At 39.3% G+C, this 19,271-nt stretch overlaps 1 protein-coding gene and 1 long non-coding RNA gene across 2 annotated transcripts in view; both read left to right on the forward strand.

Moving 5' to 3' along the window:
* The first annotated feature begins 1,528 nt into the window (after nt 1-1,528).
* Nucleotides 1,529-14,448, forward strand: TMEM247 (transmembrane protein 247). Its single transcript, XM_042822406.1, has 4 exons — nt 1,529-1,560; nt 11,659-11,892; nt 12,408-12,707; nt 14,046-14,448. Exons 2-4 carry the CDS (start codon nt 11,800-11,802, stop codon nt 14,232-14,234), a joined length of 582 nt encoding a protein of 193 aa, XP_042678340.1. The 5' UTR covers nt 1,529-1,560; nt 11,659-11,799; the 3' UTR covers nt 14,235-14,448.
* A 2,606-nt stretch (nt 14,449-17,054) lies between these two features.
* Nucleotides 17,055-19,271, forward strand: part of LOC122154971 — a 32,831-nt gene continuing 30,614 nt past the window's right edge. The window contains exon 1 of the long non-coding RNA XR_006167066.1: nt 17,055-17,545. This is a non-coding gene — a long non-coding RNA (uncharacterized LOC122154971). The remainder of the gene's footprint in view (nt 17,546-19,271) is intronic.

Genomic DNA, 19,271 nt, shown 5'->3' on the forward strand with positions numbered 1-19,271 from the left:
TCCACACAAAATACAACACCGTAAACAGGACAGAAGAGAATTGCTCAGGAATCAGGACCAAATTTCAGATCTATGCTCTAGGCTCAGTAATAATATAGACATTGAATAGAACCAGTATTAAATAATATTACCATGGAAAAAACTTTTTTTTTTTTTCCTAAACATTCCCTCCATGACTTTAGCAGTGGTGGAATTCTCAGCATAAAAAATTTCAGCTCTGAAGGCTCTTATACTCATAGGGACTGCATTGGTTGATAGGGATGGCTGCAGGTATTTGGGGGCAAGCCAGAAATAAAACTATTTGTCAGAGTAACAGAAAACCAGGGGTGTGAAAGTAAGATGGCTCACCTGCAAATATGTCACTTAGAACCATGAAAAGTAAAATACTGCAGTGTCAGTGTGTTGACAACTGGACTACTGATATAAAGGAGACAATACTTCTATTCCAGCTGGGGCCTACAGTCACATCCCAATCTGTTTTTTAAGCAAGGCCAACAGGCATAAAGTCTGTGGCTGGAGATGGTGATCAGATGGGTGATCAAACTTTCTTTCAGTCATAGGTAAGCAATGAAGTCCTCTGTCAAGTGAATTATTCTCAGCAGTCTGATTATCATCATTCAGTTTTTATATCTTTTTTCTTCTGAACTTTTAACCTTCCTTCTTCAGGGCAGAACTCATCACACTTTAATAACCTAACTCACCTACTTGAGCTGCCCAAGGGAGTGTATTTTGGCATTGTCTATGAATACGTTTGTGCTGTTGGTACAGTGCCCAATCAAATTTCACATGGGCTGAAAGGATTTCTGAAGACTATGTCCTGGTAGAAAGAGATATTTGCAAAGTGCAGAAGCATTTAGCAATGGAGCCAGGTATGCTACTTCCTTATCCTGCTTACTTATGCATTCTGCCCAACCTTCTGTTTCCTGCTCTCACTGATTTGTGGGCTGACTATTCATGTGCCTCATAGATTTCCTCCTCCAATGCCTTTCATGTTTTGTTATCTTTTAAAATTTGTTTTTGTATCCCACCACATTCTTGCCAGCTATATATCATCTTCTGTGATCTTCAGGAGTCAGAGTTGTTCCAGGTCCCCCAGACTGTTTGGCAGAGAAAGCTCCCTAATCAGCTTTGGCAGATATACATACAGCATGTACTTTTCCACATGTTATCCTAATTGACTACACACAGGTAAATGCTATGGCCTAGTTGTACCGTGAGCTAGTCACATTGTGAGGCTTTCCCTCTTTTTGGAAAACATCAGACTACACAGATAAAAGCTGTTAGGTCTCTGGCACTGTTCATAGCAACAAGCTTATCTGAGCTAAGGGAGAATCTATCATCCATTCTTAAGAGCTGGCAAAAGTTATTTCCTCGTTGATAAGAGCTTTCTTCTGATTATGACTTCTTTTCCATTTCAGGTTCCTTCAGATACTGTGTAAAACATCTGAGGCTCTGCTACAAGATCTATTCCTTTCAATTTTCTTTTTTTATCTCTAACTAAAAGTGCCAGCATAGAGCCTGCTGATCATATACTTACAGCTATTGAGTCTCCTTGTTCTGGTATGTATTGAAAACTCAGACTTCATCTTTACTTTCTGAAAACTTAAACATAATGCTAAACATATCGTATGTCTATGATTTGATCTGGCATTTATCACCAAACTGGCACCAATGCCAAGGGCTGTTGTTTGTGGAAAAGATTTATTCTCATTCCTAGTTGGCTGATTTGAGGGAAATATCAGGATTTGCATAAAAAGAAGCACTATCTTAGATGGCCGGGATACAGTTGATAAAGACATTTTTTTCCTGATACTTACCAAATACTCTCCAGATTCTGTGATCTTCACAGTAACGCAAATATACTTTCTTCTTCCCCTTTCACCACCACAGCTGGTTGAAAAACGAGATTTTCAGATCTTATTTGTGAGACACTAAGTTGCTGGACACTAAGTTGCTGGGTGTGTTTGACTCCTTCTAGAAGAAAAAAGCGCATACACACAGTAATAGACAGCCTTCTTTTATAGCCTTCTAGAGCATTTCTTCACTCCTACAGATTGGCTTCTCAGTTCTGCATGTGAACCTGCTGCACCCACAAATTTCATACCTCTCCTCTGTTCAGTGACACATCAGCAGCCCACATGCTCCCACATCCTGACCCAGAAGTGCAGCTCCCAACAGAGTTCCTGAAGGAAGCACTGCAACAAAAGCACCCAGCCAGCATGGTGCTGCTGGCACACACAGAGCAATGAGCTTTTTTTAAACTAGTGGATTGAAGGTAACTCCCTTCATAGAGAAGTGGTGCCTGAAACTCAGCTATGATGCTTCCCCACACAAGGAACTGAAACTGCTATTGTCACCTGCAAGTTGCTGTGAGCCTGTGTTCACAAGAGATATTGGCTTGTCTGGCACCAGCTCCAGAACCATTCTCACTATGAAGAAGCTTTGCTAGTTTCTGACAGAATTTCCCTGGCTACAACTTGTACCCATAGCCTCTTGACCTTTTCTTACATGCCTCTCAGAAGAGGAACTGTGGAGTTCAAGCTGAGTACAGTGCTCCAGATGTGATCTCACAAGTGCTGAGTAGAGGTAATAAGCAATTCCTTCAACCCGCTGGAAATGCTTTTGTTAATGCAGTCAGTATGCCACTGACTCTCATCCCCATAGACACATTGCTGACTCCTGTTCATCTTGATTACAAACACCAAATATCCTGTTCACTTAGTGAGTTGGAGGCCATGTGGCCCAGTGCTGCAGCAGATGCTTTCTGCTCTCTTACCAAGACCAGTTTTTTTGTGGGTTTCCATTTCCTTTTCATGCTTTAGATAAGATGATTCACCTTTAGTTTCTGTAGGAGGAGAGGGGGAGGGAACCCCACCTAATTCTCTTGTTAAATTATGTGTAGGAGAAATTTTATGAACTTTCTTCATCTAGTGAATGAAGCTACATTGCTGAATATTGAGAATGTATTATCATAGAATCACAGAAACATTAAGGTTGGAAAACACCTCTAAGATCATCTAGTTCAATTGTCAGACTATCATCACAATGCCTACTCTGCCATGTCCATCACTGCCACATAAACACTTTTCTGTGGCAATGCAGACAATATAAAAATAATTTGGCATATAGTTTACACACATACAGCACCATTACCCTTCTGAATGTAGAATGCTTTTTTGCAGAGACCTCAGTAATGGAGAAAAGTCTCAATTAATTTGTTTCTTTCCCATTACACATCCACTCCAGACTGGTATAGTTGCCATTTGATTGAAGACAAAAAACAAAAACAAAAACAAAAACAAAAACAAAAACAAAAAAAACAACCTATGAGATAATTTAGTGTTGTCTGTGCCCCATCTCCCAGTTTTATGTATTTTTGAAACTGGATCAGTGACAGGCACTTCCCCGGAGTTTTTTGTCTGTGCAGCTCAATCTCTTCATGCTGTTACATCTCTGACCGTTCAAGCCCATTCACCATTCCCGGACTTCCTCCAGAATGGTTTGCCATGCCTTATGTCAGAGTGATACATTTTCTTTGCTGTTATTATGTTGCCTTGGTAGTTTGGGATCAAGAAGGACAACTTCAACAAGCCACTTTGTGATGATACAACACTCCATTTATTTATTCAGTAAATCTGCTTTTCCTCGTACAGGGAAAATTTAAAATTTCAGGGTAAAGGAAGCTTGACTGCATGTGATGATCAGCATCATTCTTGAGTTCTACTATCTGGGCTGTAATAGCACCTTTCTCTCATCTCCTTGCCTCTACTGTATGGTGTTGCTACTTAAAGAGATGGATGATTGCTTGGAGGAGCAGCAGCCAGGCTGAAGACTTTTCAGCTAGAGACCTCCCCCCAGTGAAGAATAGAGGCAGCTGTTAGGTGCCTCGGAGAAGTTTTGAAACAGAAACTCTGGAAGATGCTTCTTGAAGAAAGCGTGTGCATAGGCAGTTTCCTTAGAGATTTTAGCTGACAGACAATCTGTAGGTATTTGCCAGCAGGGAAAAAGAGGCTTATAGTCAGGATGATAATGGTAAATTGTGCTGGTGGAAAAATCTCAGCAGGCTTTACATTAAGGACTAATTATAAAGATCTTGAGCCATCTCGGAGGCTGGCTGGATGTTTCCATGTTGATCAGTGTTTCAGTAAGCATAAGTTCCCAAAACACATATGTTCTCTAGGACGTGTCTAACTTGCTAGGAGAACGTGAAGGGAGCTGAGAAATGTGGCATTAGGATCATCATGCTTGCCAAGAGGATGCGTGCCTTGGGATAGAGCTACATTGCCTTTTCACCCATGCAGTGTGCACAAATGCAGATTGAAGACAGAGACTGCCTTTGATATCAAGAGTGTCTATATTCAGTTAATATTTCTTTACTCTTTCACTTCTCTCTGAGTCACCTATTGTTCTTTGTTCCTCCCTCAGTCCATGAGGGAGTTCAGTCTTAGTAATACTAATCTGTTTTGTTTTTCATGAGTAATTGCTCCCTTTCTTTATTCAGTTCATGTATTTCATTTTCTTCCTCTTGTGTATCTTTGTCCTATAAGGATTTCCATGCCTTCTTCTTGCCTTGCTTTTCTAATACAAGAATCAACTCCCAGACTGCTCTTTATACGCATCCTCTAAATTATCAATTTTCACCCACTGGACTAAGAATCATTGTTCAGCTTCCAATGCTCTCACTGTAATACTATTTCCTTTTTGAGAAAAAAAGTCATGTAATGTAAATAAATAACATGCACTATTTACAGAAGAAGAGCTGTGCCAGGTACCATTTGGTCTTTTAACTGAATCATCTGACTTAGGCTTATATTTTAATTATGGGGAGAAGAGACTCTTCGACATGCTTACATCAATACAGACATATCATGGGTGAACAACCTCAGTGAGATTCTTCTAAAAACAAACAAACAAACAAACAACAAAACACTGTTCTAAAAAGTTTTTTTAAATAGTAGTTTTTTTAAAAAAACATACAAAAAACTATTGTGTTCTAGACTTGATAACTTTATCTAATCATTTACTTACTTTTCTCTTTGAAGTAATAATTATTTTGAAGGAGGATTGCTGATAACTGAGAATCATATTTCAAATTGCTAATATCAAGAGCGTTCAGACCATATGGAATGAGATAGAGCAGACTAAGTAACTAGGCTGACATTTAGTCTGAGTGGTATTAGTGTGGAGCCACTTCTACGTACAGCTGTAACTGTGAGCCACTTCCTAGGGTAGGAGGAGAACAAGAGCAGCTATCCAAATCACGGCAAATCACACTCTATGATGGTATCTCACAGGTTTGATTGCTACCTGCATGTCTGGTACCTGCCTAATTTCAAACCACTGGAGAAGGCTTCCCAAGCAACTACATTTCCATCTCTTCCCTTCCTCAGTGCATAACCCAAGTTTTCTGAGCAGAAATACTGTACACTCTAATTTTAGTGAGTGATCTCGTCTGAACATCGATATCCCGAATATTCAAAAACCTGAGATTTGCCAACTATTGAAAGTGCTTCTATCCTTGCAGTCAAGGCACTAAACTAATTATAAAGATCTTGAGGGAAGTGCACAAGGAAAAGAAAATACGTTAAATCAGTCCGTGGGAAGGAAGTACCTGATACTGATACAGAAACAAGACCTGAATTTATTAGGAAAACTATAGAAAAAGAATGAGTGAGTTTGGCAGAAAAACAAGACCACTTTCTCTCAGTGCATCATATGTTCTTCTCTTTGTCACACATTTTATGCAGCCCATGTGTTCTGTGCTTGTCTTCAGGGAATTCAAACATATATATATTGTGCAGTCATAAAAATTCACTAGAAAGAACAATGAAGTTAGCTAGGATAATTGAAAAAACAGTTCATTGAAATTGATTAAAAAAATACATAAAGGAAGCAGTTTAACTTTTGAAATGCTTGGGAACACCATTATCTTTTCAACAAGTGGTACATATATTTTTATTTCATTAAACACAAAGTCTTCTCTTGTGTTTTATCACACCGAAAGACAAACTTGATCATTTGTCTGTAATTTCTAAATCTTTGGCCACTGATATATTTGCCAGTATACACTGATTAACTGCCTAGTGCCTGCACGAGGCATCCAGTGTGATCACAATGAGAGAATGACAGTCCTTGTGTTAACTGTTGTGTCTACTCATGGCTTTCCTATGCATTCCTGATACAAATGCCTTTGCACAAGTAGTGTTATAACTGCATTTGTTCTCAAAAGACATTATATATAGGAGAATTGTTCTTGTCTGTTTTAGAGAAGTTTTGTTTTGTTTACTGCTACTCTATTCAGAAGGAGAATGTATGAGTAAAGACGGATGGTAGAGCAGATAAGGTATAATTCCAAAAATAATTCTAAAACTCAGGCGTATGCCAGTTGCCTTAGCCAACCATTTAATTCCCCATATAGCAAGAGGGGCTACTTTCCATGCTATTAATTCATAAGTGAATTAATTCAACACCACATATGCCCTGCAAAACAGTTACCCATTAATTTCCCAGAGTAATTAAAGAAGAATACACGACTACTTTAACACCCTGAAAGCTGCAGTCTAAAAAAAAATGTTTTGTTAGCCCTTTCTCACTTTCCCAAACAACTCATTTTTCCAACAGCAGAACTGTGATCCAATGCATTGGAACATCATCTAACCTGAGCAGAGTGAAACCTCTGGTGTGTGTTTGTATTCAGCTCCATTTTTTTAAAAAAAGCTATTATGTAGTTAATTGTAGCTAATGTAGTTAGCTAGCAACGTCTGAGTACCAAAAAATAAAAACACATGGAGGGAGGAAAATTCTCTAACAATTCAGCATGACTCATGTCAAAGAGATTTAGACATAGAGCCAAGAAAAGAGACCAGATTCCTTTTGTGCTACTCTGAATGGTAAAATCAGAGTCTTATAATTTTTCCCCCCTCCCCCCAATGTCTACTAACTAGGATCTTTTATGGTCCACTTGCTATTTCCATCTAACCATGATTTTTATATGTCTTGGAACCACATAGAGCTCTGGTAATACACAGATACATTACTGTAAACACTGGGTTAGTAACAATTGAGAATCTTAAAACCTACTGTTTTTATTTTCCAGTTTTTGCTTCCCAGGTAACGTAGTAAACAAAAGCATTTCCCTGCTATTAGAAATTTAGATAGTATTTCTCTGTATTTACTAACACTTACTATTTCTCTGGGACACACATTGTCAGAATGATAAAGCATGATATTTGTAAAAAGCTACAATTTCATTCACTCAATTTGAATGTTCCAAATCCATTTCCTTTACAATAAAGGTGCTTTCAGTTGTTCCCAATGAAAATTGAACGGTACTGTCATCCATTTATTTTATGAAGTCCTCCACCAGCATAGCTGTCAGCATAGCTGGGAAGTGTGATCTATCACTAGATTTACATTAATCTTCTCAGTTTTTCTTTTCCTTAGGAGAAAAGTATCTTACACTACCAATGTTGCCAGATCTCACTACTGATAGAGCCTGAACTTGATTGTCAGAGCTGCAAAGCCTAATGCTTTTCCTCTTGCACAGAATTTTCAGTAATGATTGTATCCAGGGAGGTCCTGTTTGCATTTACATGCTGTACTTTGTGCACTTCTTACCAAATCACAAAATATTCAGGCTATCCAGGTGTTGCCTTCAGGATCTGGAATAATTTTTCTGAAAAGTACTGTTCAGATAAAGATCTGTTAAGTTTCTTAGGCTTTGGGTTAAAGTTCAAGGTCAGGGATGCTTTCGTACATTCCTACCTGGATTTTTCATCCTCACAGTGATATTTCACATTACTCAGCATTCACAGGAAAGTTATCTGATTTTTCTTTCAAATGGAGTATTTAGACTTCCTTTTTCATCTCCAAGATGTGTTTCATAGGCTGTTGCAGTCAGAGCTAGATTATTACTCATAGATCTGTGCTATTGCCTCTCCTATGTGCATCCACAATCTGTAGCTTCTCTGAACTCTGTTTCTTTCATGACTAGAATTACACCTGCATCGACAAAGTTTAGAAGAGACAATTATTAGAGGAAAACAAAAAATAAAAACAGAACCTCCAACAAATCCTGTTCAGGCCACTTTGGGAATTGCTAGTGTGTGGGAATTGATGTTAATGGCTCTTCTACTTTCCCCAGCTTTCTCAAGTTCAAATCCAGAAAAATCGGTTTCATGTGATGAAAGCCTGGCTTCTGGCAATTAGAGGTCTTCCACTCCATCCTCACTTGCCAAATCCCCCCGCATCAGCTGACGTTCTTTTATATATTTCCAAACTGCGTCTCAGGAGATGCTTCTGCTTTGCTGCTTGGCACATTTTGTGTTGTCCTTCTTAGTAATTATCATTGATCCACATCTTCCATCTTCTTTTCATGTTTTCACTGCTTATTTTGACTTCTCTGTTCTCTCTTCCACTCTCTTCCATTCGCTTCATAAATATATTTTAGCTTAGATAGAGTCAGTGCACAACTTTTCTAGATCACTTTAAATATTGGATCTGATTTGCTGGTAGGATACTCTATATTCCTCCAATTTTTTGCTCTGGATGATACCAGATTCTGCATCTCATCCATTTATCTTCATATTACCATTACCTCTCATCTTCAAATGTCAGTATCTCAGAATAGTGAATTCTAAATAAGTCTCTACACTGTTTCCAGTTCATTATTACACAATAATGACATTTGTCCATTCCTGTTTTTCAGGACAGCTGTTATCCATCTAAACAGCACGATCTAAATTGCTTTGAAGGCTGATCTTTGTAAAGTTTTTTGTTGTCTTTCATAATTCGAGCAGAAGTATTTTTCATTGTATCACAGCTCCAGTTAATTTCCATACCTGAATATTCAGTCACCCTCTCAGTATTTATTTAACCCAGCCTGAAGTTCATAACATGTATGTTGCTTATGCAGACTTTTAAAATTACAGGGGAACAGTTGCTAGATGCTTTGTACCTTTAAGGATCTGGGACCCAAATAATCTTTGGTAAATTTCTTATCTAGTTTTTAACACAGCTCTGCAAATTCCTAGTGAGTAACTCTTCCCTGAAATAGATGAAAGTGACAAGTGGGAAAAAGACTCCCTTTTGTAACAACAGCACATAAACCCAGATTACATCAGCCATAGTACCTGCTTCTTAGCCTTGGGATGTAGAAACTTGTATTATATAAAGGGGAACTACTTCATAATTCAAGGAATTTTACATTTTCCTTAGACCCAAAAGAGAGCTGTATTTTGTTCCCAGTTTCAGCACCCTCCTCATCAGCAAGTACCAGAATTCAGTTGTTCCTCTCCATACTCCCAGCTGCAGTGAGACTCCATATCCTCATTCTGTAAGCTCATGTTCAGAGGAAACAGGTGCTGTAAGTGCATAACCTTGCAGGGTGGTGCTGATGAGCTGATTAAAATAATGTGTGTGTTCTCTGCCTAACAAAGAGACACCTGTGTTTGGTTGTATTTTTTTTCCTTGTTTTATTTGTTGTTGAGTTTTAAAACAGTCTGAAGTTTAAAAAGAGTGAATAATAAAATTATTTGGCAAGCTGTACTTGTTGTTTTTTTTTTTTAATGTATTATTATTTTATTTCTATATATGGGTTAGTGATTTTTTTGTTTCAGTTTCTACCTGTCTGCTGTGATTCAGCTTTATTGGTACTTTCCAAAGAATTTCAGCTTTAATGGTACTCTCCAAGGAATTTTTGCTGATATTTCAACAAAACTGATTTTTTTTCTTTTTTTCTAGCATACTATTTGTTCCTTCTAAAATATGTAGACAACAGCTGGTGCTACCCAGAAAAAATACTTGAAGACACCCATTAAGGACAGGAATGGCTATTCTAGAGTTGTCCCTTAATTCCTTAAAGAGTAATCCATCCTGTCTGGGTGGCCTATAGCAGACTCTCTCATTGACATCCACTTTCTTTCCTTGTTCCTTAATCCTTACCCACAGCCTCTCAACCATGTCACAGCCAGCTGCAAGCTCCACACAGCTCAGCCCCAACCTCATGCATGGCTGCTCTTGCAACCAGGTTTTGCTTCCTGCAGTGATGTTGTAGTTGTGGGATTGAGACAAGGCTTTTAGTTCCTCTTGTATGTTCATCTTGCTGCATACATTGGTGCAGAAACATTTCAAATATTCCATGTTGTACCCAGCACCTCATGGAGCAGACTGAGGATCTCACTAGCACACAGCCCCTTGAATTTTGCAGTGCCATCCAGCCTGTTCCAATAAACCTGCTTCCCAGAAGGAACTAGTCAGAACGGGCATAGAAACATTCTGGGAGTCCACAGATTCTGGCAGAAAGCTTCACTGTGACACAGAGATGTATTTATAATGAAGAAAACATAGTGGCATAGAATGGACTGTGACAAAGAAGGAGTTATGCCCAGTCCCCTTTAAGAGTCTGGATGCTGCCTTGATATTAGAACAAGGATTGTTACAGTGTGTGAGCTTGCCAACAGAACCCCTGAGTTTGTTATGGCAACAGGGCTGTCATGAAGTTAGCCAAGAACAGGATCTCCTGCAATCATAGTGTCCTTTGAACTGGGACAGCTAGATTCAAGTTTTCTATACAGAAATCCTGTGAAGAGAAGGTAGTTGTCTTGTGTTAACCTGTTGCTTGTCTTTGGAAATCAATTTCCCATGATACTCAGCTTGTCTACTTTCTTCCACTTTTGTTCCTCTTCCTCAAATTCAGTAACAAATTAATTGCCTTACTTGGCTTAGTCTTTTATCAAATATGAAATTTATGCTTTGTATCCGTCTTATAAAGTGCAGCAAATACCATGAGACTGGAAACAAGAAGCTGAATTCTTAGTTTGCATGCTGAATTGTCTGCCTAGCTCCAGTTAATTAAAAGGACAGTATTGTCTTCCAGCTAACAACTTGCTGTAACCCTACAAGTTGTGATTTTGCCTATGCAGAAAACTGTAAGAATCCCTCTACATTAGGGTAGATTTCTCAGCCACGTTTCATTTTGAAGAAAATGAATCATCTATGAAGAAAGGCTGAGTGAACTGGGTCTGTTTAGTCTTAAGAAAAGAAGACTGAGAGGGGACCTGATCCAGATCTATAAATATCTAAGGTGTGGGGGGCAGAGTGGCGAGGCCAGACTGTTTTCAGCAGTGTGTGGAGACAGGACAAGGGGAAACGGCCAGAAACTGCAGCATAGGAAGTTCTGCACAAATGTGCGCAAGAACTTCTTTACAGTGAGGTGACGGAGCACTGGAACAGGCTGCCCAGGGAGGTGATGGAGTCTCCTTCTCTGGAGATGTTCAAGACCTGCCTGGACACCTACTTGTGCGACCTGGTGTAGGGAACCTGCTTTGGCAGGGGTTTGGACTCAATGATGTCTGGAGGTCCCTTCCAACCCCTATGATTCTGTGATTCTATGATTTTCCATAAGTTGAGTAGTACTTTGAAGGGAATTACTGACAAATGTTAAAAAGACTAGTGAGATTCCCAGAAGATGTATTTGCATCACTACATACAGTGATTTTTCATGCACTTCTAGACAAAAAAAAAATCAAGTTAGGCTTCTTGACACTTTTATATATCATCCCTAAACATATGCCCTAAGGGTATGTTCCTAAATTCAACTCGGAGTCACTTTGTTAGATACATGTGATCTGCTTCATACGTATTCCCATTCTGTTCCAGAACATCCCTGGAGACACTCTGATGTCAGTAGAAGTCTCTCACATTCAGAAAGGATCTCTGTTTGCTGAAGACCAGCAAATGTGAGGTGATTTGAAAGAACTCAGCGATCTAGAGGAATTGAGACATTCATTCCAAACAGCTATGGACAAACTAGTGAAAGATATTGAGCTTACATTACAGGAAACCCAGAATAATGGTAACAAGAGGCACAAGAAGCAGCAACAAGTGAAGATGGTATGTGGAAAATAGAGTTCTTCCAGATGTAAAAGTACAACAAATCGTGGAGGGTGTAGATCAGCCTGCAAAGGAGTGTGTGGATCACGAGAAATTTGAGTTTCTTCTGAGAGAAAAAGAACTCCAGTAACTCAGATTTTTGTGCATTATATCAAATTCACAAGTTGTGAGATCTTTCTACTTGGTTAAAAAGGTTGTAGTGTAGCCAGAAAGACCCTAATTAAATATTTTTTGAAAATTCTGTAAATATTCAAATCAGAAAATTTTGACGGGGGGATTTTTCATGTTTTGTCAGACAACATTTGTAAGATGTAACAGTGTAAGATTTCTTTTTAAAATCTAATGATTAAATTTAGAAATGATGGAAATCAGAGAAATGATGGTTATTAGAGAACTAGTGAATCATTACATTAAAGTATGAATAATCGCTTGAACAAATACTCAGATAGACTTAGATGAATCTAAGATGAATCCTATCAGCTTGAAAATGAATTTAACAACTCTCCGATTTCTAGCAGGGTGCCATGAGAGACATACCAACATCATATTTCATCTCAGACAATACAACTGAGAACATGGATGCTAGGAGTCATATGGCACACTTGGATGTGATGGGAAGAGCAAGTACTTTGCAGTCTGAAGTATCCACCAGTGTGGAAGAACAGAAAGAGCTTTGCTACATGCAGGTCACTGCTGCTGACATTGAACTTCAGAGGATGTGGTGCAATTTTATGCTGGCTGAACAGAAATATGAACATGAGGATAGTGACAAACAAAGGCTTCATGAAGAGAGAATGGCCCGGATTCATCAACAGGTAGAGAAAAGAGCAGTGAGTAGGAAAAAGAGAGGGTTGAACCCAGTACAGATTGAAACATTCAATTCCTGTGTGAAGTACTTTGTAAAATTTTATTCTTTTGTGTATTGAGTAGTGCTGTGACTTCTTTTAAAGTTAGACTTCAGAAGATGATCCTTAAAGCTTGTACATGTACTAAGGAGATGGATTCTTCTCCATAGAACATTCACTGCAATAAAATGTAAGAACAGATAACTCACAAATTAAGTTATGAGGTAAGGATCCACAAACACGTTTTTTTCTTACTCTTTCCCCTTGAATGACAGAAGACTTGATCTGAATGCCATACTAGTCAGTGCAGAAGTTTCCTGCCTCTACAGTAGGAGCAATTTCCTGAGTTACATTTGGCTGATTCAGATAGGAAATGCATGAGTAAATGCATGGATGAAATAATCTATCAAAACAATACAACTAATCAGTTTTGCAAGACTGCTTTTTATAGAAGTAGCTGAGGTTATCATATGTTCAATATTTAGCGTGTTGTCAACAGCAGCCCAGTTCCTAAGAGGCCACTCGGCAGTTTAGCCAACAGGACAACTAGAAAACCTGGTTTTCAGAACTTTCCCTGATCAGCCTCCAATTGTCATTGGATTGAGTTAGGGAATAAACAGAGTATCTGAATTTAAATCACACATATTTTAGAGGTACTTATATATTTGACTTCACTTGCATGTTCTGTGCTTTAAACCAGGACAAAATAAAAGGATGTTTTATGCAGCATTCATAGCACTGTGTTGTACATATCTCAGATCATGTGCAAGAATGGCATTCTGGTAAGCTCCATAGAATCCTTGAAGTTTTCAAGTGTCAATTAAGAGAAAAACACTTGGTTAGATTACATGCATCTGACTAAACATCTCAGGTATTGGATTCTTTTTAGTAAAGGCCTGAAATTTTGCCCATGAGCCTGCGTAAATGTTTGAAAATGACCATGCAGCAATGAAGCACTGGCTATAGTTATTCCACAAATATAGAGATGGATGCAAAAAGTCTTACCATGAGTGTGCACTTACCTCTCATGAATTACTCTATGTACTTGCACACTCTTTCTGTAAGTGAGGTCACTTAACATTTATTTCAGAGAGAAAACTTAGTCTGTGTTATGGATATGGGAGGGAATGGGACTTCTGTTATTTAACAAAATAACTGATTTGGTCTCAGTTCACATGCTGCCTAACCTCACAATTATTCCTTATGAACTAAATATGCCAGTGGATGAGGTGTGCTCAGGGAAGCACGTGGATTGGTTGTGAGTGGAACACAGTCATGTAACATGATGTCTATCTTCTCTTTTCACAGTTTAGACAAGGACTCCAAGACCGGCTCCTGCCTCCAAACCAAAGTGTTTTGTTTTTCTTATACTGCTTCACCTTTATATTTATTATTTACTTAGTAAAAGACCTGGTCTTTTACTTTTTCCAAAACCATCACCAGTTCTCTTTTGCTATTGTCCTCTTTCTCATTCTCAAAGGGATTTTCCAGGATTAAAAATCTAGGACAAATGTGCTCTTAAAAGAGATAGAATATTGTTCATTTCTCTGCCCCTGATCTTACTGTTTTTTTTTTATCCACACCAACAAATAGTTACACAAAACTAACTGACTTCCTGAAGAAAACTGGAAATGGATGACATGATTTGACATCACATTGTCTTTACAAATAAAATAAGAAGTCTCCTTTGGACATGTTTTATTTTTTTTCCTCTCCTCCTTGGATTAACAGAGTGGCTTGGGTTTATCCGTCTACCTGTATATGTATTTTTGTGCAGAAGTTTCAGAGCTAATTCATTAGTTGTGGAAAAGTACTCAGGATAACTGAATATTGCTATAAGTTCATTGCTATCTCTGCTTCTGGGATAGACATGTTCCCTCTGTGCCGTGGCACTCTCTATACTTACACACAGCTTCAATCAGCAATAAACCAGCAAGTACTGGCAAACACATACTTTATTTGTGACTCAGGTGTCATGATTTCTGAAGTCTCCACAGTGGTAAGAAAAGGTATCAAATATAGCCCCAATAAAAAGGCATTCTGTCTAGTGAGATGATTTTTCAGTGCTACTTCAATTGTACACTGATATTGTAAATTGATATTTCTAACAAAAAATAGTCACCTACCATATGGTATGTCAGGTTCAAGTAACTACAGTGTCATGATCTTCCAGTGATGTTGGAACATAATTCATCCACATATCCTCATACACATGCCTGACTGTTTCATTGAAATAGTTTTTGTCTCAGTCTCCCTTCTCTTTGCACTGTGCTGTAAACAGGACAATAACCTGAAGAGTACTCGATAATCAGGTAGGTTACAAAAAATAAACCAAACACTCAGGTCAGGGTTTAAAATGATGAAAGGGATGTAGGCTTCCTTACTCAGGTCTCTATCTGTGATGAGTTTGACATCAGTCAGTGTTGTATTTCTTGGGTGTTGCTGACGCAACGTTTTCACAAAGCCACTGCTGCATATAAGGCTGTCTGCATCAAGGCAGTAGAGAAAAGCATATTTCACATCCACATTTAGTGACTGAGTATTTTCCTGACAGTGCAGGAAAAGCGTAGAGCACAGGGTCTTCTTGCACTTCCACAGCTTCTATATTTCTTAAGCTGTGAAGGGTTACAAGGAATGTCCAATTGACATTTAGGCAAAAATCCACAGAAGTCTGCGATGAGCACAGTCACATGTGCTATGACACAATCTCCCTAAAAGGAAATTTGACCAAGTAAAGTGAGGTTGCTTGCTATAGGTATCACCAGCATATACAGATTTAGACAACTAGAACAGTCAAAAATAAATGAATGAAGGCTTTAGTAAGCTACAGTTCCTCTACTTCTAGTAGAAGTGGTCCCTTCATCTGCTTTAGGATTTCGGTGGAAGTCAGTAATTAGACTTTATATTCCAAATGACCTGGGAGTGAGAACAGTAAATAAGCTGCTTTTTCTGTATTTTTCAGTGAGGAAAATCTGTATTTTCCTCACTGAAATCTTAAGAATGTCACCCTGATGGCTGAGAGAAACCCATCCTTTGCTTACTGCTGGATCTGAAAATGCTTCCTGTAGATAATCTTTAATATAAATACGGTTTGCAATGAGACAAGTTACTTGGAATATCTCTTTTCATTGTTGGAGACTTTTGGGTTCTAACAGACAGGAGAGACAGATGTGAATCCACTGGAAGTTCCAGAACATAGAGTCTGTGCAGAAGTAGTATTTTTAATACTTGCTTGATGCTAGATTTTGGAGATGCTGACTTATTTCATGGGGGGCAGAAAGAATAGCCTTTTGCATTTTATTTACTGCACATGTGAGATAATACTGAGCAGCCTTGAGAGACAGCTGCCAAACCACGTGTGTATACTCCAAACACACACATAGCCTAAGATCATAAAATTAAGGAAAAAAATTGGTAGACCTCTTTCTGATACGTCATCCTTGTGAGCACCCATTCTATACTTTTAAACATATTCCCTTAAGGATGAGAGACAGACAGAGATTGCCACTGAAAAAAAATTATAGCGGCTGAGCTTCTGGGAAGTGCCTGGCTATGCCCCTGCCCATGTTTTACAACAGTAGGCACTCATCACAAAGTGTATGGTTTTATGTGAAACCACAGGAAACTTGGTGGTTTCAGCTATTTTAAGCCTAGAAGTAGGCAGCATTTTACAGCTGGTGTGGTTTCAAGAACACCACAGTAGGCAAAGAAAGCTTTTTTAACCTTAAGGGTCATAGAAAAATACTAGTCTATGGTTTCGGAGGTCCCCGTGAAGAGCTCCAAATTAATGAATAAAAGGTTAAAAACAATGGTGTGATATTATACATATTTACATGCTTGGCATCTAACAGGTGTTTTATAGATACCTGAGCTGGGTGTTGCTAACTCAACAAAACAAAACATTTGCTGATTCTCATATTAATCAAGACTACACTTCACAGCATTAAATTTTCTTATTCTCCTCTAATGAAGGTGGCTGAATCAAATGAAAGTGCAAACCTAGAAGAGAAAGCATCACCCTGCTGGATAAGCAAATCCAATTCATATTTAGCAAACTCATTTGGGGGCTTTCTAGCCAGTTTTTTTTAAAGATCACAGCTGAGGTGTTTTAGAAGGCTGCAAGGTCAGCTGTGCTGCAAAAATTTTGCATGGTCTCTCTCAGTTAATTTGTGCTTTCAGACCTCAGATTTATGTTTTAAGCTTAAACAAAGCTCTTACATACACATAAGCTTAATAAACCTGGTTCAAACTTTTTCGTTCATTGCAACAGAAAGCAAAGAAGAGAGGAAAAGGAGACTTGGAGTGCAGCAGGGAAGATCATGCCTGCGAACAATCCACTGCTTTGAATGCCAACGAGGCAAAGTTCAGCAGGTCAGATAACCCTCAGCAGAAAGAAGGGAAACACAGCGGTAAGACTACACGCTTTCATTGCCTCCGCTGAGCAAAATTAAAACCACATTACACCGAACGTTACCGGCGACACTGAGCAGAGGAACTGTGAGAGCCCTGCATTTGCTCACGTTGCCTCAGCAGGCAGGGAGGAAGGGGTTTACGGAGCAGCTCCCCAGCGGGCATTCGAACTCTGGCTGGTCTGGGACAGCCCTAGAACAGGGATGGCAACACCAGGACAGGCACGGCGCTGGGAAAGACGCCAGGAGCCTCGCCCGAGCCCGGCCCCTCCGGGGTGCGTTAAGGCTGCTCTTAGGGGCAGGATGCGAGCAATGCGAGTGCTGGGCGAGGAGGAGTTACCCGCCGTCCCCAACAACGCGGGACAAAGAAACCTTGGAGATCCTCAGTAGAACATAAGGGTGAGTGGTCTGATGCTCTTTGTAACGAGGGGAGGGGTGCTGTAGGTGGTTTGGCGTGCTCTTAATTTTACTTGTTTCTAGCTATGGAATTCTGGAAGATGTGTTGCTCAGGTAAGAGACCTGTAATTTTGGAAGAGTGATTTGCAAATCGGTTATGAAGGGAGTGAGACGTGACAGCAGAAAAATGAATTATTTTCAGTGAGCTGCGGTGGTGGGCGGACAGCACCTGTGTACTCCCTGCCCAGGCACTCAGGGTCAGCAAAGTCAGGTGGAAGGGCTCCTGCACACCTGATTTCGATGAGCGGGGGGATTGTCTGTGGCAGGGCTGGGTGCCTTTCTGCTGGTGGTGTTATGAGTTGCTGTTGCTCTGGTCTGGGCACTACTGCTTTGAATCTTCTGAGTTAAGTTTAAAGGTTACTACTACTCTTGCTAGCAGTGATGAGCAGCCTGCTTCCAGGTATGTTGCACGTGCTTCTTTTTGGTGGTATTTTTTTGTGTTGTTGTTTTCTTTTGGGGGGGCGGGATGGAGAGGCTTTAGGACTTCTGATGCCATTTGCAGTTAAACTTTTGTCTAGCACAGATAAAGCTTCTGCCTGTTGCCTTCAGCTTATAAACTGCTCTGTAGATTGTGTGGTGTGAGATGGGCTCCCTGTTGTGTTACAGTTATGGTAATGACTCCTATATGTACAAAATTAGAGAGTAAAAAGGAGTTGATTGAGCATGCATGTGGCTTGTTCTTACCCTTAGCAGTGGTAGGTAAGTGCTGATTGTGAGTGCTTGCAACTGAGATGTAGTTAATCACACCCAGGTGTGGGTTTGGGCTCTTTAAAGGAGCCTCATCCCTAAAATCCCAGACCATTTAAATATCTTTATTTGTATTTTCCAGGACCTATTTGGTCTAAGTTACTGTAATGTTCTTGAATTTCCCTTTTGTCTGTGCTGTAGTTGTTCAAGGGCTTGTTTTGTTTTGTGCTGTATGTTTAAAATTTAACTTTAACTTATCTCCAGGGATGCAGTGTTTGTAGAAGTGTTGCATTCTTGGCTTCTCTTTAAAAAACTAACAAAACAAACAAACAAAACACCCAGTGATTGCAATACTACAGTGAGGCTAACAAGCTTCACGCTTTGTGAATTCCTTCTCATTTGCAGCTCATAAACTTGTAGTTGCTTAGAACTTTATGGATTGCCCTCCTTTTAAACAAATTGAAATGCGCAATTTGGGTAGGCGTTACTGAAATGATTATTTGGTTTCTTAAAAACTGATTTATTGAGACTTGTAGCTCCTTGTTGTGAAGAAAACTGAGAAACCGCACTGGTGCATTCTTCCAGGGACCTGACCAGGAAGACAGACCAGGCTGTAGCAATGAGGATAACTTTCACTGAGAGCAGAGAAAACCATTTTTTAACCTCAGTGGTAGATGGGTTAGCTGTCCTGGCTTGTTTATTTGGATGTTACTACTACAGTAGCTGTTGTGATACTATGGGTGTCAAGTCTCATTACAGACACAAAAAATCTCAGATATTCACCCTGAGTAGCAACTTTAATTTGAGTGGAGTGTCCCCATTTTTTTCTGTTTGCCAGCAGTAGAAGCTGGAAGGGTGTTTTTTTTTATTTGAATGGGCTTTCCTTTCTGAGTACTTCAGCAAGTAAAATGTGAAGATAGGCCCCTTGTTTGCTCTCTTTTACAGCCTTAAAATCTTAGTTAAGAATTTCTCATTCTGGCTA

The sequence above is a fragment of the Centrocercus urophasianus genome, unplaced genomic scaffold (assembly GCF_019232065.1).
Source record: "Centrocercus urophasianus isolate 14NV4802_14NV808 unplaced genomic scaffold, USGS_Curo_1.0 seq_10, whole genome shotgun sequence".
NCBI lineage: Eukaryota > Metazoa > Chordata > Aves > Galliformes > Phasianidae > Centrocercus > Centrocercus urophasianus.